At 39.3% G+C, this 20,531-nt stretch overlaps 3 protein-coding genes across 6 annotated transcripts; 2 read left to right on the forward strand and 1 right to left on the reverse strand.

Moving 5' to 3' along the window:
• The first annotated feature begins 4,153 nt into the window (after nt 1–4,153).
• LOC104923907 (bryoporin) lies at nt 4,154–6,308 on the forward strand. Its single transcript, XM_010737102.3, has 3 exons — nt 4,154–4,282; nt 4,646–4,754; nt 5,595–6,308. Exons 2-3 carry the CDS (start codon nt 4,651–4,653, stop codon nt 6,022–6,024), a joined length of 534 nt encoding a protein of 177 aa, XP_010735404.1. The 5' UTR covers nt 4,154–4,282; nt 4,646–4,650; the 3' UTR covers nt 6,025–6,308.
• A 607-nt stretch (nt 6,309–6,915) lies between these two features.
• apnl (actinoporin-like protein) lies at nt 6,916–8,652 on the forward strand. Of its 2 annotated transcripts, none has more exons than XM_010737103.3 (3): nt 6,916–7,017; nt 7,590–7,703; nt 7,790–8,652. In XM_010737103.3, exons 2-3 carry the CDS (start codon nt 7,600–7,602, stop codon nt 8,226–8,228), a joined length of 543 nt encoding a protein of 180 aa, XP_010735405.3. In that variant the 5' UTR covers nt 6,916–7,017; nt 7,590–7,599; the 3' UTR covers nt 8,229–8,652. The 2 variants fall into 2 exon arrangements, with proteins under 2 accessions (XP_010735405.3, XP_019114218.2); XM_019258673.2 differs by having other exon boundaries at nt 6,946–7,017; nt 7,581–7,703.
• A 6,775-nt stretch (nt 8,653–15,427) lies between these two features.
• Nucleotides 15,428–20,253, reverse strand: ramp2 (receptor (G protein-coupled) activity modifying protein 2). 3 transcript variants are annotated; one of them, XM_010737106.3, is made up of 6 exons: nt 20,015–20,253; nt 19,402–19,464; nt 19,282–19,311; nt 17,434–17,466; nt 17,091–17,268; nt 15,428–16,978 (listed from the first exon to the last, which is right to left on the reverse strand). In XM_010737106.3, exons 1-6 carry the CDS (start codon nt 20,088–20,090, stop codon nt 16,729–16,731), a joined length of 630 nt encoding a protein of 209 aa, XP_010735408.1. In that variant the 5' UTR covers nt 20,091–20,253; the 3' UTR covers nt 15,428–16,728. The 3 variants fall into 3 exon arrangements, with proteins under 3 accessions (XP_010735408.1, XP_010735406.1, XP_010735409.1); XM_010737104.3 differs by having other exon boundaries at nt 19,402–19,467; XM_010737107.3 differs by lacking the exons at nt 19,282–19,311; nt 19,402–19,464; nt 20,015–20,253 and adding an exon at nt 17,700–19,250.
• Nucleotides 20,254–20,531: the final 278 nt, after the last annotated feature.

Raw genomic sequence — 20,531 nt, forward strand, 5'->3', positions numbered from 1 at the left:
GCTGGGAATCGAATTAGTGGCCAACTCACTCTTTCGTTGTCAGTGATGCAATATCGGACACAACTTCAAATGTTACATCAACACAAAAATTGTGGAAAGATCTTGACAGCCGATGAACTGGAGTGAATGATTCTTTATAGATTCTTTTACACATTTTACATCATGAATGAGATATATAAGATGGCAGCTTCGGATGTGCATTGTTTTATAAAAGGATACTAAAATGCGACAAACACTGCATCAGGAAAACTATAATCATCAGGTATGACAGCAGAAATAAGGAGAGAGAGAAAGAAGTCAGTAATGTTGCACATCATAACTGCAAGGCAGTTGACTTTGTATGCTGAAAAAAGGTTTGATGGGATGGAATCAATCAAATCATAAGATGCTTTTAAATCTTTAATGTAATGAATGGTCACTGTGTTAAACTTGTGCAATATTTAAAAGTGTAAGGCCCTTTTTTAATACATATTTACACGTACAAAGTCATATAAATCTAAAATTGGTCTGGCACATCTGTTTAAGCAAGCGCCGGAGGAGCAATTTACGATCATGGTTGTTTTCACACGTCCTAAGTGGCCAATTCTACATCCCACAGCTCCATAATGTCGATATCACATTTAGTCGTGAAAGAATGATTCTGGGAAAAGGTCAAAACAAAATCAGACATCAAGCATTGGATGACAGGGCTTGACTGTGAGTCTGATGGAGCTGGTAGGCATCCATATGAAAAACAAATATTTACAAATATGTACACATTGTAAGCCACACACACACACGCACACACACACACACACACTATTATTATTTAAAAAAGAGTGTCAAATCCTAAGTGTATGAACTGAAAATTATAAACTAATTCAGTGAGACTGAGTTAATAACTCAGCTATAAATCAGTGTGAGTGCAAATGATCACCTTTGGGTATTAACATGCTGATACTCAGTGGTATATTAGGTATATGTAGCATTTGACTTCTTTGATACAGATGAGTTGAGGAGGCTGCTGTCTTGTTTATTTTTTTATTTTTTACACTTTTCTTTGTGCTGTAAATCAATCATGGAAACTTCTGACAATTGCACCTGATCTGAGGACAAATATCATAAAGCAGATTAGAAAGCCTGTGACAGTCTCATATTTCAACACATATTATTACATGCTATCAGAATTATTTGTGAATGATTTACTGACGTTGCCGTGGCAACAGCTGCTCCATCCTCCCCATCCCCTGCTCCTCCTGCATCTGATTCTACTGAGTGATTCATTTCGCTGTTTACCAACATCTCCTGCTGTTTCAAACATGCTATTCCACACCTGCCCACCAGGTGTCCCCAGTCTGCTACCTGACACGTTTCCTACTTCCACCTGCTTCTAATTACCCATAAATCTGGATAGCTATATATCAGTTAGTTATCCAATTGTTGGCTTGTCACACCAGGAGGCAACATTATTTACAGAAAATGACAAAATACAATATATTAAATAAAACCATAAAACCCACTGCCATCCTGATCTTTCACCATCCTTCCCTGTGGTTACATCCCTCTGAATAGCACCCCCAAAAGCCTTGCCAATGGTCTCCAATGGACTGCTCAACCATGTAATGTATACTGTTCCTCTGTCCATGGTGCAGTTTTCTTTATTTGCACTGCTGAATCTGATCACATCTCCAAAGTGAAGGATTTTGCTTTAATAATTCAGGCAGTGGATAGCACAAGTAACACAATGTCATGGAAAAAAGTCAGCCATTTCCCGATGCTAAGATCGTGAGGTGGCAGCTAAAGGTTTTGGCTGTGTCCGACCCCAAAAGTCTTGCAAAGATGTGTTAATATCTTCCCAATTAATTCAGTTGGCACATATAGTCAGGCGTATAATAAACTCGAAAGTTAAATAAACAAAGTTAATGAACCTTTATACACAAATTCACAAGCAAATCGTCTTGACAGTGTTGATCTTTGTGGGGGGGGACTGAGAGCTGGAGAGACCAAAGTGGAGAAAACAATCCTGGCGTATTAGCCGGTGTTGTACCATAACCTCCTCCATCAGGGTAAAAACACAACAGAGGGATGGTTTGCAGACAATCACTAGACAGGAGCCAACAATACTGTACAATCCTTCCATTGATTTGTATAAAGTGTGTAAACTTTGCTAAATGGATAAGCTAATGAGTTTGCTGACTGACAGGTTTGTTAATTTTTTTAAATTGAGCAAATGCTGTACAGTGGCAAAGTTAACTGTTTGCCAGCTACAACACTTCTTGTTGCTACAGAGGTGTACAGGACTTATCGTTTTATATCACAGGCTATGAAACAAACCAAAACAAATTAGCAGTCCATTAGCCACCATGGTAGCTCACATAACATAACATTTCACTTTACAGTGGAATAAAGGCTGAATAGAAAAAGTAGTAAATTGAATGAAAGTGTGTTCAGTAATATTCATCGAATTTGTTCAGCTCTAATTCAGATTTGGAGTTGGTGATGGCTGCTGTAATGTATTATATGATTCTGACAAAAATTAATGTTGGTTTCAGCAAGCCATTAACCTGAAACTCACTTTTCTCATATAAAACAGACTGAGAAGGGCTGTAAAGGTAACGCTGTCAGCGTTAGCAACAGACTAAGAAAGCGATGTGAGTGACATGAGGCTGAGATACTGATATTGCAGCTGCTATAATTAAATATGGTTTCATCTTTAGTGTACATTTATCTTTGTCATCATAACACTTCAGAAGCCTCAGCGACCTATGAATGGAGACTGCTGACATTCTGTCCTTTGTCACCTTCTTAATTGCCTCTTACTGTTCTCAGAATCTGCAAAGATAACTCTACAGCGTGATTAAATTTAACAAACCTGCTTCATAAAATAAGGAGGAGATCTGAATCTATTCTGACATAGATCTGATGATAGTTTTCTGTGTGAATGGGGAAGTTCAGGGATTCATTCATTTATTTATTGTATTATTAGTATTATTATTTATTGTTTGCCTTTAAATTCCTTAAGGTCAAAAGACACTGTGCGAGATTTGGGCCTGTGAGACACCTCTCTCAATATTTACAAAAAAAAAAAATTACATTTGAACGCAAAAAATAATTCTAGACAGATTATTATCAATCTGTTTATATCAGCTCTAATTTGTTCTCTTCCATTGATCTTATTCAGCTCTTGATTGAGCTCTTGAGCGCAACACCTATGACTATTTGAATGCAGCATGCCCCTTTCACAGGACATAACGAAGGGCATGCTGCATATGTAATGTTTGTCCGAGATTTCCTGCCATGGTCACTGGCTAACCATCAGAAAGCAAGCATTAACTGACAAAGTCTGTGTAGTGCAAATGTATTTTTGCAAATGTATGTTTGGTGCCATCTGGTGACTTCAAGCATTGGAATTAAAGGATTTAAATCAAGTTCCAGGCTCCTCATGTATGGAAAAGAACAGCTGCCATAATATAATTGAAATTGGTTGGTAGAATAATAGACACATCTCAAAATACTCAAAAAGTTTGCAAATCATACTTAATTGGAAAGACGATGATGTTATGGATAAATAAAACACTGCAGTATCATGCTGTGTCACTTAACACTTTGTTTTTGTAAGGTGCTCCTGGAAGAAGGGAGTGTCTCCTCTTCTACTTCACACTCCAGTGGGTGCAGAGTAGGCAGTCAGACAGTATGTTGAAATTTGCAACAGGGAGGTTCTCTCAGGAATCTGCCGCTATCACTCATAACAACAACAAGCAGACAGTTTCTTTCCGGCAGGCCCGGACATGAAATGTTTTACTATCTTAATGAAATGCATACATAATGAGCTGAAATACAAAAGTGCCATGAGGGCAAACAGGTGAGAACATGGCTAAATAAATCAACCTAACTACTAAAGTTCCGCCTACAGAGTAGATAAGGTGCTGGATAAAGTTATACTAAAAAATAATTTTCTTGAAATCACCTTCAATCCCTAATCCTTCGCGATACAAAGGTGAAGGCAAATATGCTGACACAAAGCATGATTAATACATGAATTAGTTCACCTAATTAGCATTATTGATAATGTTGGTTATATTTTCTGATGATGGGATACTCACTGGCCCAAGTGCGTCTTTTTGAGACTTTTCCATGAGGGGATGGTGTATATTCATTTCACGGTGGACACGCCCGTGCTTGTGTTGGAACAGGAACTATAGAGGTGCAATCACACAAGGAAGACTCTCGCCACCTCTCTGGATCTGAGAAAAAGCAACTTGACGCTTCTGTCTAGCACAACCTACGTGTTTAACTCCAAAAGGTGAATATAATTACTCCTATTTATATATAGCACGATTATAACTTATAACTGTGATCTTGGTTATTGTGTAGAAAAAAACATTTTTTCTCAGTACATAAGAACAGTTTTCATACATTTAAGCTAAGAGCTAAGAGTTCACCTTTAATATACACATATTGTAGAGTATGTCCTGATAAACTCTCTTCAGGAGTTTTGCAGCTGATTTAAAAATATTTGACTCAATATGACCTAAATACTGAGGTCTTTTCTTCAAGTTTGTTAAACTTTGAAAAGAAAAGTATCTTTTTCCTGCACAATACCTGCTCAATGGTGACCTATTAGTGAATATACAGTTCGAAGCTTTCAGTCCTGTTCCTCTTGCAGCCAAGATGCCAGAAACAGCAGAAGCTGTGTCAGCCACTCTCACCACCAACAGAAACTGCACCATAGAAATAACCAACGTCAGCGCGAACTACTGCCTCATCAACCCCAAGTAAGTCTGCAAAAGTATTTACCAATTTAATGCATATGAAATCAATAAAAATGTGTGAATGGCCACATTCAGTGCATGCAAAGATAAAGATACATTTTTTCTTTTGGATAAAATGCATCTCCAAATTGAAGGTCAGCGCACGTAACCTGAGTCTGTTTATCAATGCTGTTTTGTGCATATCATGCCCTGTGTTTGCACAAGAGATCTGTTAATTTAGCTGTAAATAAGGCTTACTTATTTTTGCATTCCAGTACCTAATTACAGCTCTAAATCAGCAGTTTGATACTATAAGAGTGCATGTCCTTATATAATATAAACATTTCATAGTGTAATGTCAGTGTAGCATCTTTTTAACATGAATAAATTATTAGTTTTGGTTGGCGTCATTTCTCATCAATAAAAAAGGGAAAATTAATAAAAACAGAACAATAAAATCGATTAAAATACCCATGTCTGTTGGAATTTCTACCATGCTTCTACATTTATCTAGCTGTGGCAGGACAGACCATATCTTGGATGGGTGGTTTTCATGTGTGACATCACTTTGCTGAGAACATCCACCTATCCATCATGCAGTGACACTCACTGCCTCATTGCACATCGCATGCAGGTATACTCACTGTTGCTTAGAAGTCCACAGCAGTGCTTGTACAGTCACACTTCATCCATCAGCATAAGGTACTTCAGGTACCCTGGAAAGCTCAGCACTCAAAAAGTGTACTGACAATCTCCACAAAACTTACAAAAGTATATTCCTTCATCAAAAGTCTGGGAGGTGTGACATAAAAGTTATCAACTGACTGGTAGTGATGGTAAGGATTTGTCTCCTCTCCTGTATAGGGTGTACATGTCAAGTGGCTTCTCTCAACACCCGCCCCAGCCTACAGTTCGTACCACCAAAACTGAAGTGTGCTCCTTCACCAAGGATGACAACACTGCCACGGGGGCTGTTGGCTTGCTGACCTATGACCTGTTCAATATGAAGAGCCGGTTTTGCTCAGAGCGCATGGCCATCATGTTCTCCGTGCCCTACGACCACAACCTGTACAAGAACCGGCTGGCCGTGGGTGTGGTTGCGCAGTCCCATGCTTGTGACAAGCATCTGTACAGCCAGATGTATGATGGGAAAGACCTCAGTAACTTCACCCGCTCTGAGACAAGTGGCTCTGCGATGAGATATAGATCTGAATATGTTGATTTGTGGGCTACAATGTCCAGTACAGGCAAAGCTATTGTTAAGGTGGAGCTCTATGATAAAATGGGTCAATAGTGTAGAAGAGTCTACTGGTGTTCTTCCTCTATGTAGTTTCTTGCTTCTGTACCCAACAGGATAAATAAATTTCATTTAATTTGACTACTGTTTCATATTGTCGTCTAGAGAAACATCCAGAGGAGAGGAAGACTGATTTTGCTGTCATCTGTATTTTGTGTCTGCTGAAAGATATCAATATCTGACAGCCAGCTCATTGATTCTCCATTAGCTTATTTCTGGGGCTTATGTATACTCCACACTCCCTTTTTCTTTGATTATGGCAATAAAATATTCAGACCCAATGCTTGTTGCGTTGTGTGTTATATGTTTTCACTCAGTATGCTTTCATTATTACTGATGAACAGTAATCATTTTTTAATCTCTTAGCTGGATCCATCCAATTCTAATGAGTGGCAACAGATGGAATATCTGCATAGATGTTTTTTTAATCGGCATGATAACAATATTGGTCTTCACTGGCTGTGAGACTCTCAGTCTTGCTCTGAAGTGTGTGGTTTTTGTGTGGTACGTGTAATGCAAGGGGAATCAACAGAAGACACAAAAAAAAAGAGTAGCTACAGAGATGTCTGTCTTAACTTGTTCAGTTTGTTTTGGGTTTTTTTTCTCCATTGCACAATGCCATAGGAATGATATCACATCAGTCAGACAGTCAGTCAGACATCCATGCGCCCACAATCCTGTAGGAGTGCGCTGAGTGGATGTTCCTGGCTTACCTAACATGTCCAATAGAAAACTGCTGGAAACACTCCGCCACAGACTAGGGTGCGGCAGTTTCATCCCACAGGAGAAAATAAGGGAAATATTTGTTCTTATTCTGTGCATGTGAATGTGTGTTGACATAGGGTGTGGTTTGCCCAACTGGGGCAAGTGGGAGGGCTTCCTGGGTATTGGCATACATCCTTGTTGTGGAAAAAAAAACTACCGGCACCTCCCTTTGAGATAACTTTTCTCACTTTGGGATTTGGGAGCACCGACAGAGGTTCTCAACAGGTTAGTAACTTTGAACATTTGGAGCAAAAAATATTACTATTTTAATATTATTTTCTAAGAGGCAGTACAGAAAATGGCTCATTAATTTGTCTCTAAAAAAAAAAAGAAGAAGAAGAAGCAATTTGTAGCAGCATACAGAAGCCTGATGGGGCATTTGTTTGATTTGTATTTTATATCTGTTGATAAAAGGGGGGATCATTTTCTCTAGTGTTTTCACTCTAACTTCATTATTGCATGCTACTTAGTGCTGTAATTGAAGAGGTACACTCTCTAATGAGGCAAAGAGAGTCTGCAGCTATTCTCTGATTGTTCACGACTGTTTTGAAATCTCATTAGCCTCTGAAATGCATCATTCATACCCAGTCTATGTGCGCTTGTGAAGGTCAGTGTAATTCCAATACGGCATGTCAGCAAAGCAGAGATCAGGAGCATATTTTATGCTGTAATAAGTGTGATATTCATGATTCCCAGTGTGTTTAAGAGTGAAGGGAGGTGCTACCCACAGCTGTTATGTTGTTCTGTTCAGCTGGTTAACATCTAAATTACCTTTGTTTTACACATGGATCTCACAGCCATTCCAACATGACGGAGTCAGCTGAAGCTGTCGCAGCCGATGTGGCAAGCAGGAGAAGTGTTACCATTGAAATCTCAAATATCACAAACAACTATTGCCTCATCGAACCAAGGTAAGCTCTAATTGTGTTGAAGTCATGTTTGATCCAAAAAAAATGTGTGTGTGTGTATTGAATGTTCCTATTTGTGTGCTGGTTAGGGTGTACCTGGACAATGGGCAGACATTTAACCCACCTCAACCTACAGTGCGTCCTCTAAAGACAGAGGTCTGCACTTTCACCAAGTCCAGTGGAAAAGCAACCGGAAGCATTGGTGTACTGACCTACGATCTCTTCGAGCGGTCACGCAACGACTACATTGAGACTCTGGCCATCATGTTCTCAGTTCCCTGGGACTACAATCTGTACAAGAACTGGTTTGCAGTGGGTATCTATAAAAAAGGTCGTAACTGTGATAAGGATTTGTTTAAAGAAATGTACTACGAGAAGAATCAGCAAGAGCATGGGTTTGTCAGGGAGGAAGCCAATGGGTCAGGAATCACTTACGCGGGCAACTACCTAGATATCAAGGCCACCATGTGTCCAATGGGAAAAGCCATCATGAAGGTGGAGGTGTGGGATAAGCTTTTCACACATTGAGCCAGCAGGCGCACTAGAGACCCGTCCTAACTAGTATTTCTGTCATGGGTCCCTGCAGCAGAATTCATCCCTCCATTTCAAGCTTTTACCTGGCAGATTGTTTCTTATACAGCCAACACGCACGATTTAACAGATGTATTGTTGCTGACATGTGTCTGTATACCTGGGTATTACCCTTCAGTAAATCTGCTTAAGTTTAGAGTTTAGTTTGTTTATAAATCCAGGCATAAATATCCCCCATTTGTAGCTGAAGCTTCTGTCTGTTTCAATAGCATCCCATTTTAAAATGGCACCTTTAGAAATGAAAATCAAAAGATGACTCACCAGAGGACGAGGGCACATAGCTTAATAAAACACATTGAGAGCTTCTCTGTATTTACCTTGACACTGTAGTCTGATGAATAAAATAAATCTTTTTGCTGGAGCTATTTGTGTATGCCTGTTGATTGAGTTCAGAAAAGCGCGGAAGTGCTCAAAAAGAAATGAGATTTAAATTTGTGAATACCAAATTGAGCTTTTTGTGCATGCATACTATCCGTGTATGTTGATAATGGATAATGGTAATGGATCACTTTGAGGGAAATTGCTGCAGTTTTTTCCATAGGGGCTATAAGAGAGCAGCACAAAGACACAACCTTTCCCATGTCAATCATTAAAGCACACCAAAGATCATGTGATTTTAAGTTCAATCTATATTTTCTAGAAGTTGGTTCAACATGCATCAATCTGTTTTAGTGATGCAAAATGTCAATAAAATGGTTGAGATTTGGTTCAAAATTAACATTGTGAGTGATTTTTTAGAACATCTGACGACAAATTTTTGCTTTTCTACTTCTCTGTGATATCATGATGAATGTTTGACTCTTATTCTGGATTCCTGGATTATAACAGTTTAAGAAAAATCAGAGTAGCTAATAAACAAATCAGTAACTGTCCATAAACTGGCTAAAGATCAATTTTGTGACAAATATATCCAAACAAATGTCTCCATGAACATCTAAATAAAAAATCATTTCAATTTGTGGCTAAATAAAACCTTGTGTTATTAAAATCATTTTTAAGAGACTCAGTTGAACGGTGTTTGTATCCTCAGTTTGCGATAAAGAAGGTTTTAAAGGCCTGCTTTGCCATCCTGGCTGAACCAGAGGGAACACTAAAACATCTTCAGTTATGTGGTTATTGTTCAAAGCACATTCACTGGTTCATTTTCTGAACCAGTACACACAAGGAGAAAATAGAAACAAAATGAAAAGATACATTTGCTATTTTCCTTTTTTTTTTCTGGTTTGAGATTATAATCATAGCAGGAACTGTGAGATAGTGGTGAATGAGAAAGGAATGAATTTAGGTGAAGACCCTGTTATTATGACTGCTCTGCAACTCATTACACTTACTAAAAGCTTTATAATTCTTTAATTGGAGGCAAATGACAATCTTGATGTGCTATCTCGCTCTCAAAAAAAGAAAACAACTTGTTTTGCAGTAATGGCAAAGTCAATTTTGTGTAGCTACAGTCATTAACCTTAGGGGAATATGAGGTTCTAAGGCAGGAGGCAGTATATCAGCTCTTAATTTACATCGCAGATGAAGTTATCACGTTTCTATTTACAATCTCAACACTGCGTTCCTGATTCTGTTTTCCCATCAGATTCATGATGCTTTCGCTGCATTAACTGATCCAGCCACAAAGGCGCCCAGATCAAAGGTTTTTTCTCACTGTCACCGCTGCATTTGCATAAAAGCCATAATATAGGCATAAACTAGGCTCAATCCCTGAAGCATTGTCGAGTACTGTATTGGAGAAATGACATATGGTCCCTATAAACAGATGGGGACACTAAGCAGAAACTTTTGTTTGTCACGGCTTTAAAATGAGGATAATTTTGCACACATTGCTTTTATATTTTCCTTCAATGTTTACTACACCTGCATATAAGTCGTCTTTTATGTTTTGTATTATACTGTTTACAGCGTGTGTTTGGGTGTGAGTGCTTTTGTGTTTGTGTCTGTGCTTGCGCGTACAGTATATGTGTTTGCATGATTTTTTGATGAGCACCTCTGAGTGCAGGTATACACCTGCAGCTGCACGTGCAGAGATGAGATATATTATATCAAATACATTCTTTTGTGCATTATGTGATTTGGATTTAGTAAGTCTGAAAAAGATCTTTCAAGGACAGAGCAGGATTAGACTTCTTAAACAGGAAACAAAAGATTTATTTTCCAATGAAGATAAACTTAAGAAGCTCAGCATTTGTGGATTGAAATTTGTGGAGTGAATCTAGCTGTTTGTCATGGTAAAAGCTTCTGTCAAAACCCTTTCAGCATGTTCAGAGGAAAGGGAGGTGGATGAGTGGAGGTGCCGTCACCTAACTGAACACGCTGGCATGTCTTTTCCTGCCCTAAAAACCAGCTGATCACACTAAAACAGTAAGCTTTTAAGTAAACTCACAGCAAGAAGATGAGAGAGCCTGGAAAACCAGCAACATCAGGGCAAATATCATGGCATTCTCGCAGCCTGTGTCCATGTGTGTCTACACGTCTCTACCTTAAAGCATTTTCACCTGATACTTATTAATTATTGTAATTATAATTTACTCAGTTGAACTGCTACTGTAGTGTTCACACTATAAGGGCTGAAGAGTGAAATATACACAGCAGCATTTCTTTTCCCTCTTGTCATCACCAGCTGTTATCAAGACCGTATAGCTGCTGTGTCTTTTTAGAGTCTGAAAAACAACAAGAACATTATTAATCCATATTAATCTTTCACATTCTTAAAGAAACTGGGTTGATAAACACATAGCTCAAAGTGTATTAAGTGGGAGAGTCGGCTCATTAAATATATATTGTATTAAATGTGAAGCTTCTATGTTTGTTTGAATTAAAGTAATTCTATTTGCTTTGAAACTAAGCACACAGGGCATGAGAACTGTTTCTCATGCCCATGAACTGTATCTATTTACTCGAACAGGGCGTGTCCAAACACAAGCATAAAAATAATTTCAATGATCTGAGGTCTAAGACATAACCAAAGACACAAACAGCTGCATATTCTTCTCTCTCAAAGTGAATAGAAGTACTGTATACTTAAAATCTGCAGTTTTTGACTTCCTTTAACTACTAAATTTGCTCTCAAAGACTGCCATCTAGAGGCCACCTTTGATATCTATCACTATTTGCAGATCAAATGTGCTCAGAAAAAAGGGACATTTTAAACCTATTTATAAAACACTCCAAATATTTTCTAGGGTCTACATGGGTACTACAGTGACAATAAAATATAATGCATACAGAGTGCTCAAGAACCCAGAACAGACTAGTTTTTAAGTGGAAAAGTTGTCTTTCTGCCCTTAAGCCTCATCATTATTATCAGACAGTTGTATTAATGTGACTATCCCTGTGTCTTCCCCCTGCTATTCCTGGCTCCAAACAGGTCCTGACACCCAGCAGGGCTTGGCACTCTTGAACAGTTCACTCTGTGTCTTCCCTGATGTGTGTCAGGCTGACAACGGCCGCCTGCAGCCCCGTCATCCAAGCTCAGTTACAGGCCTCAGTCTCAGTCAGGTCCCCCTCCAGAGTGTCTACAAGGGTAAAACAATAAAGTCAGATGTTTTTTAAGCTGAGCTGGAATTGCATTGTTCTGCGTGTTTGTTTTCTTCTTTAAGCTTTCTGCGGGTCATATTTCGCAGACTGTTCATAATTCCTGAGATGTGAGGGTCGAAGGTCATGTTGTTCCGAGCAGGCTTTGGAAATTGTCTCATCATGTTAGTTTGTTATTTTGGAACTTCTCATCATGCAGAACGACACAGAAGTGTATCATGTAGCAATAGAGATAACTTAAGGGGAAGACCAGTCACATGGCTTCTTCTAATGTTGTAAAGTTGGTGAATCTTGTGATAATTACTGTGCTTTAAAATGTCAAAAACACATCACCCTTAACCACGGCACAAAGTAGGACAGAGTATGTTAAGTCCTTTCAGCTTACTGAGTCCATATTTTGATGTGCAATGTCACTGTTTGGTTTAGTCTTTCATTTACTATCATTGTCATAGAAGCACTTAAAAACCCCAGTGTGCGAGCTGCCCAGCACCAAACAGCAGTTGGCAAGTACGTGGTGAATATAGTGGAGCATTTAGCAGTTAAAGAGTCAGATAATGCCCTCAGGCATTCACAGAGACCAACAACAGAGCTAAAAGAGAGTGAATATTGGATTTACATTTATCCACAGCTTGTTTCCGCTGCCACCAAGTGGTGGAAAAACTAATTACTGCAGATTTAAATTAACCATGAGTAAAAACTTTCTAGAGACTTACAATATTCCTTAGAGAGAGTCTATAAACACAGGTTCAGGTCTGCAGTGGTGATCTTTGGTTGCACTCTGTTTGCCTGGGATGATCCAAAAGACCCAGATCTGCCAGATCTTTACTTGCCAACTATTTCAGATGTGGTATAATATGTAGGTCAAGTACTGGATAATGATTAAACACATGTGTGGCCCGGCCAGTAATGCATATCAATGCAGTTCATCTAGTTGTTTCTCAAAAAAAACAACTCTTCATTCAAGTCTTTTTCAGGGACAAATCTACAAGCATTTTCATCAAAACCAATAATGTTCACCTTCACAGGTTGGTGCGAGCCCTGCTCCTTTCCTATCGTCATTGAAGGATATTTCTGCCACTTGTCACTCCAATTTTTAGCTGGCAGTGGAACACGGTTGTTCATGCTATGTTTTTCTTTGAGTTCATTGTGACTGATTGAGCGGCAGTATTGATGTCAAACCTACTTGAATGTACAGTCATCTGCTGCCAGCGTGGTGTCATCCAGCTGAAGGGTCAGCTCTGACACAGCAGTGCCAGCTGCTTAGATCTTGCACAACAAAGTAATTACTCATGTCACACTCAATGACTCGCATCAGTGGACGCAATCTTTTAATTTTCATCAAGTCGGGCAAAACTCCAGTTTACAGCAACTAATAAAATAGTGAGAACATGAGATAAACATGTAATGCAAAATAAAGATTTTTATGAATAAAGAGATCTATAAATGCAATAAGATATCAATAAGTCATCAGTAACATGGCATAGGCTCCAGAAAGCTGACTTTTTCTGGCCAGGTGTTGCTGAATGCTCCGTCATATGAAGCAGTGAAGCTGACACTGTCAGTTCCCTCAATTATTTCCACAGCCAAAGTCCCCAGCCACGCTACTAAGTCTGTCAAAGGAACCAGCAGTTGATGCACAGATGCCCTTACCCGCTGTCCTTCCAACCACTCTGCCAGATCTCTGGGACATAACATCATCGGCTCCCACGGTGAGAAGGCCCAAAAGTCCTGACAGAGGCTCCAGAGCCAAAACCCACCACCCTGCAACTGGAGACACAGCTGCGCCTCGCAAGTATGAGCAGAGAGGAAGGTTTCTATGTATTTTTGGGTGTGTCATATATTTTCTCATATCTAAACTTAATCTAAGTCACTATGTTTAGGATTAGAAATGTCTCATTTTGATGCCTCCAGTGGAGCAGACACTGTGGCAGGCAGCAATGAAGCAATAAAACATGACCATAAAATAAAATTAAAAAGTTAAAATGTTCAAAAGTATTCCTGACTTCCCCTAATGTTCCTAATTTGTCAATCAAAACCATTTTATATAACAGAATATATCTGGAGTACAGCAGACTTGCTCCCTGGTCCATCACAGTGAGTAATTCCAGCCCCACAGCGTCAAGTCAGCCCACTTCAGTGTCAGCAGAGATCATTGAAACTGAGGCCCATGGGATTATGTTCATATCAGCTGAAATGCAAGTTAAGGCATCTCATGATGTTACATAATTGTGCTGTAGCAAAGCTGAGGGTCTGGAGAATAACCTCTTGGATTCATATGCTTTGAAGGATTCCTGGTGACGCCTACTTTACAGTACTGTTTCAAAGAAATGCCCAGATCTATCCAAGAACACCAAGTTTGTTGTAAGCCCATTGTGCTGTCACTTACATAAAGATAACAGTGACTTGTGACTTTGTGTTTTTAGAAATATTCCGTCACAAATAAACATCTATTATAACTATTATACATCTACTAACTATTATAACAGAAAAAGGAATTACTAATAGGCAGTTCAGTTAGATTTGTACCCTTTACCTAACTTGCTCTGTCCCTGACATACTTCTTGTTGGGGGTGGGGGTATATACTTATCTAAATTTAGTCTATTTTAAAGATTAGGAACACTATGGACGTGAACTTCATGTTACAGAACATAGAGTAGATAAGAAAGTTAGTTCTTAACTTTGTTCAGTAGTTTCTTTGATGGTCAAACTATGCTGAATATACAAACATAAACAGCAGCTGGGGGTTATAGTGATACAGCTGTTGCTTAATAAGGTGAGTCATTTTGATTTGATCATTTTTAGAGACATTAGTCATGTTGGTAAGAGCTAATGAGGTCTATGAAAACTTGCTCCCGAGTCACAAAGCTGTATTATCATATATAACCACTAGAGGGCAAGGTTTCCTGACTGAAAACTAACTCCTGCACTGTATATTGACCTTAGGTATTAATATACAGAATGCATGCACATGATGTGATTAATAAAATATGATGAATATTGTTTGCGCAATCATGCCTTGGTTATAATGGCATCACAAATGATTTCTAGTTTACTGTAACAACGAGGGGGAGGGAGAGGGAGGGAATTGGATTTAGATCAGAAGGGGGTGGGGACGAGGATGACCCGACATCTAGAGAGGAAGAAGGTCACCAAACACACTTTCCCACCCAGCCCTGTCCGACACACACATACACACATACACAAACACAGGCCCACCCTGCAGTGTTGTGTTTGCCAGATGAGGGTGTGATACATGACTGCTGTCACTGCTTTCTTCACTACATCAGCACTTGCGCCTCATTGTAAGTGCACCAAAAAATACTGTGCTGCTCACTGAAGATACAGCGAAATACTACCTGAGGCTCAAAGCAGTGCCATATGCACTAGACTCAAGGGAAAAGAGTGTTTAATCAAAAACTGGCAAAGGTTAAAGGGTACTTTTGTCAAAATGATGCCGCAACTCTGTTAATGTATCCTTGTGAACATGAGCTGAACTGAACACAACCCGCTTCTTTCCTGCTATGATTGAAGAACCGGTTTCTCTTAATTTATCTGACAGTCTAAATGAGTAAAAGAAATAAGCAACAGACCAAAATCTAACTGTAGATTTATTTGTATAAAATATTAAAAAGGTATATCAAAATACATACAGTACATGGTGTGAGAGCAGGCAGAATGTGTTCTCTCAGACTGTGCAGTAAGTCCATGAAGTCCTGACTATGGCAGAAATATTACACAGTATATAAATACACTTTTTGAACTCAGAAAGCACTTACAATGGCTTTATCGTCAACCAAGACTGAACAATACATATCATCATTATCATAATTCAGGCGAAAGATACCACTTTTATCTTCTTGTCGTCGCTCAGTGTTCATCACTATACTGCGCACACATTTCCACTTTCCTCTTTGTCTGAATTGGGTGGAGATTTTAGATAAACTTTGCTTTAGTTAGCTCATCATATGACCATGAGGATTGTCGTTCAGACAGAGGAAAGTGCTGGAGGATTTGCTGTTTAAAAATAGACAATACCAGGAAAGAGATCTCTCATACTGGGTGTACCCACTCATTGTGTCCCATCTGTAAATTCTGACCCCAAACCTTACAAATGCTATGATTCACATAACCAGATCCATGCATCCAACTACACTCATTTTCCTGTCCTCTCATTACACATATAGAGAATCGTTTCATAGATCCTACATGGACACATACCTGTATCCTATTCAGATTTAAAACAGTTTAGTTTGCACATGTCCTCTGCAAACATGCTATACATTGTCTAATTCATGGCTCAAAGCAGAGCAAAGTGTGAACGGCAGCAAAAAAATTCAGCAATAAAAATTACTTTGTCTTTTATCAACACTGTCCAACATAATGCGGAGCGTCAACACAAATATATTTTGCCTTTATTTTTGCAAGCTCCAGAGCTTTTGTTATCATAACCCTGAATACTGGGTTCTACAGTAAAAATCAAGCTCTGCTTTCTGAATGGTGTGTGCAAATTGGATGTGACCAGTCTATAAATGTTCAGATCTCGAGTCAGGTGGTTGAAAATATAACATTTGTCACAGTATGTTACAGGAATTTATAATAATCACAGTAGGTCTCTGTTAACATCACAGGAGTTGTTGTAATTGTGATGCCACAGATTATGACATTCACTCCAAATCAGTGTCATTTCGTCGATAGGTTTCCTCTGTGGCTGATATCTCCTCAGAGTTGTGAAGCACAGGTAAAGAAAGATTCAGTCCTCTGCCAAGTCAATGATGAGATGAAAGCACAGCAGTGGTGTAGATGTAAACAAGCTATAGTCCTCGGCTTGGAATATGAGGGAGAGCATAGGTCAAAAATACAATATTTTGAGGACTGTGAGAAGAGATTCCAGGTTTTTCAGGAGCTGCCATCCCCGTTCTTGGTCTTGAGCACCACCAAGCTAACCATGACAGGGATCAAGCAGATGGGTGTTATCACCAGGGCAAAGACAATGACTGGTGGAGGGTCACTTAGCTCCTCTGTGGGACAATCCTTGAAAAATTCAGAATGGATTCTCACAAAGGTCTCTTCCACCAGAGAGTTGGGCCATGGGATCAGGAGACAGTCAGATATATCCTCTGTGCAAAGGCTTAGGTTACTATACAAACTGCAGTGTGGAGACAGAAAGTGTACGGATGATTATTCAGACACTGACAAATATTGAACGCTATTTTTGATGTTAAAATTATTAACTGCAAACTTAAACATATAGTACTTACCCACTCACGCTACCCCAAATGCACCAGTCAGTGCTGTTTAGTGATTTCATTGCACTCTCATAAACTGACAGACATTGAAATGTCAACAGCCCAGAAAGGCATTCCTTGGTTGGTCCACCGAAAAGATCGTGACAGATATTGCAATAGCCCATACATTTCTGAGAATTATTCCCACAGGCTGTGTGAATTAAAGATAGAGGAAAAGTCGAAAAGAGAGAAACATTGACACAGATTACAAAATTATTAAAAAATAATTAAATTCAGAAGTACTCATTCAATTCTCTGTTCACAGAATAATATCAGGTTTTATGATTATGTGTAGTTATAAAGTTTTGTCACCTACCAAATGGCAAGGTATGCCCTCCCTGAGTGGCATCTAAAACAGAGAAAAACATTGGGAGCTTCACATCAAACAGTAATGTAGATTACTGGCATTTAACATAATAATAACCCAGGCCTGTTAAATTCAGCTTATTAAATAAGTTCAACATGCTTCCTAGCAAACTTCTATTGAAAAAGCAGTTTTCTCTACTGTAGCTTTTAAGTTTCTTCACATGCCTAGTACTGAGGCAGGCATTTGCAGCTGTAGAAGGGAGACCACACACTCACCGGAGAGAAAGTAGAGGAATACCCCAATGAAGCCAAGCGCTCCCTTCATGTCAGAAAAAATGAATAAAGGTGCGTTTTCCCCAACTGATGACCATGTATAATAAACCTAAACTTCTCAGACTGTGTACAGCGAGGCATAACAGGAAACCCGACAGGATGGAAGAGACGCAGTGTAACCTTCGGTTACCAGATGTCCAAACAGTGTTACCCGCGGTTAGCAGATGTTCTTCGAAGATCTGTCTGACGGCCCAGTGCCTTGGCAGCAGCTCTTCCCCTCTCCAACACACGTTTCTTTTAGATTTTCTTCCTTTTTTAAAGGGGTGGAGGCAACAAAGATTGTCCTCTCCATTCTCCCAAATAAAAGGGAGCACACCCAAGCTGGGCTGGACTCACATCTGAAAACCCTTTACTCTTTAACTCTTGTTCTGCTTTTTAGTCTCAGTTTCTCACAGTCGAAGGCCTGGCCAGCTCACAGCATGTGATTTATTTGCCTTTTGGGCTGCCTCTGCCAAATAGGAAACATAAGTAAACATTTAGGGCTTAGCGTTTTGGGGTGGATGTAATCATGACTCTGCAGGGTGTGCTGTGCAGACAGCCATGGTTTCATATTTAGGTTATTTTGACCAAACCTGGAATAAGTTATTAGTCAGAGCTGACCAGCTGTTTAAAACGCTAAACTGTCTTTACACAGACAAAGAAAACACACTGATATTTCCACCACAAGTGTGGGAAACCTTTGTTTTTCATGTCACAAGGAGCTTGTGTTACATTTGTAAGATACTTTCTCACTATCACTACACTTAAAGAGTACTGAGAGAGAGAGAGATGGTTTCATTGATTGAGTGAAAAATGAAATGTATGGTCCATGTTTTCTCACGACCAACTTGTTAATTTATGTCACTAAATCCACATGTTGGGCCTCTCACAACATCTGTTTGCCGAGCAGCATTTTGATTTAGTAATGACATCAGGAAATGTGTCTTTTCAGCAAAGGAGGAGCTCAGAGATGGGGGGAGTTGGCAGGGGAAGGAGGGGGACAGTCAGGGGAAAGAAAAAAAAGGAAGGCACAGGATGAGGAACAGTGAAAGGGGCGCTGCTCCAAAGTTCCAGTTGTTTCACAACTCGGAGTTCATACGTTGATCACAGACGTTGCATGGGGTGAATGACGAACAAATTCAGGAAGTTGAGCCAGGTGGGGGGTGCTCATAATGAGGTTTTAGTTAACCTTTAACCCCAAACCATTATGGGCCTCGTGTCTACTGCTGTTGACCCCTCACTGGTAGAGACCTCCCCAGGAGTTTGTCTTGGATTCTCATGATAATACTCACAAGGAGATCTTGGCAGAAACCACAATCTCTGAGCTCTGCTTTCTGTGTTTGTCAGTTCCAGACCAGGCAAATGAGTTTAAGGAAGTGATCCAAAACAATCCCCCAGTGGACACAGATATATAATCACAATATGTAACTGTAAAATCATGTCTTTCTGTTAATTTATTAAGTTAAAATGAAATCAAAAACAAAACTTTTACTTCTCAGGACATGTAGGTGACTGTTTAAATAATAGAAAAAGGATGTAAACTTACTAGCAATCGTCACCTCTGTTGAGTGATACCCTGCAGAGAAAGGAAGCCAGGTTAGTACTGGCGGTAATGCATGATATATATTTTTTCTTACACAGTAATGTAAGAAAAAAGTGCACATACCTATTGTTGTAGCTGGTTGCACCAATAACTTTTCATCAACGAAACAAATCACTGTCGTGCATCCTGCTATGAGAGAAATAAAATGATGGGAGAACTGAATACTGGGATAAAAAGACAAAAAACAACATTCACATTTGTAACAGGAGTCATCAAACTCAAATATGATTTTGTACAAAGTTCAGACTCAGTAGTAGTGTAGGAGGGAAAGGAAATAACAAGGATAAGCTTTAGGGAGTGAACAGGTCAATACATCCTCCCTTTATCACTGCAAATCTTAATGTATTCAACACATTCCTCTCTCACAGGAATGAAAGATGATATTTGATCATAAAATAAATAATAGTCTGGTGCTTGTATTCTCAGCAACTACTAACATAAAATCATTTTTTAAATAAAAAACAGTTGTCTCTGCTTAATTTAACTCATTCTATGACCTTTTAACCAAACTGTTAAAGTGTAAAACTCAAATCATGAGATTCGCTAAGCTCCTTTCTAAAAGCTACTCAGTCACTGAAAGCCCCTAAGCATTCCTCTTAGGAGGTGAGATAGAGGGCAAGTAAAAGAAGTTATACCATAAGAGTGAATAAATAGACAATGTAAATCCTCTACTTACCCCAGATGAGAAGGGTCACAAAACACCCAGAAAGTGAGAAACTAGTGGCTCTCATTTTGCCTGGCAATGTGTCCATCTGTGTCCTTCTTCCCTGGTAGGTATTACATATCTCAACCTTTTAACAGGAAGGCTCTTTAAAACAACAGGAAGCCCACATTTCCTAGGATGGGCGGATTCCCACAATGGAACAGAGACCCTCCGAAAAAAGGTTAGCACTACTGTGGTCCACTGGTGCACCGCCATCACTCTCTTTCTCTCTTTCTTTATCTTCTCTCATCCCACCCTCCCCTCTTCCTGAAGTTGGAAAAGAGCCCCACCCTCTCTTTTCCTCTCTCCCTCTCTCTGTCTTTACCTTTGATTTGACTTTTATCAGTACGTACAATATTTAGATGTCAGTAATGGGTTCACACACCAAGTGGACTAATGGCATGTGAGCCTGGGTGGACTAAAAGGCATCATGCTGGTATCTGAATATCTGACAACTACTTTTTTATGTGTTGCATGTGTCACTTGAATG

This window comes from Larimichthys crocea, chromosome XII (genome assembly GCF_000972845.2).
Source record: "Larimichthys crocea isolate SSNF chromosome XII, L_crocea_2.0, whole genome shotgun sequence".
Classification (NCBI taxonomy): Eukaryota; Metazoa; Chordata; class Actinopteri; family Sciaenidae; genus Larimichthys; species Larimichthys crocea.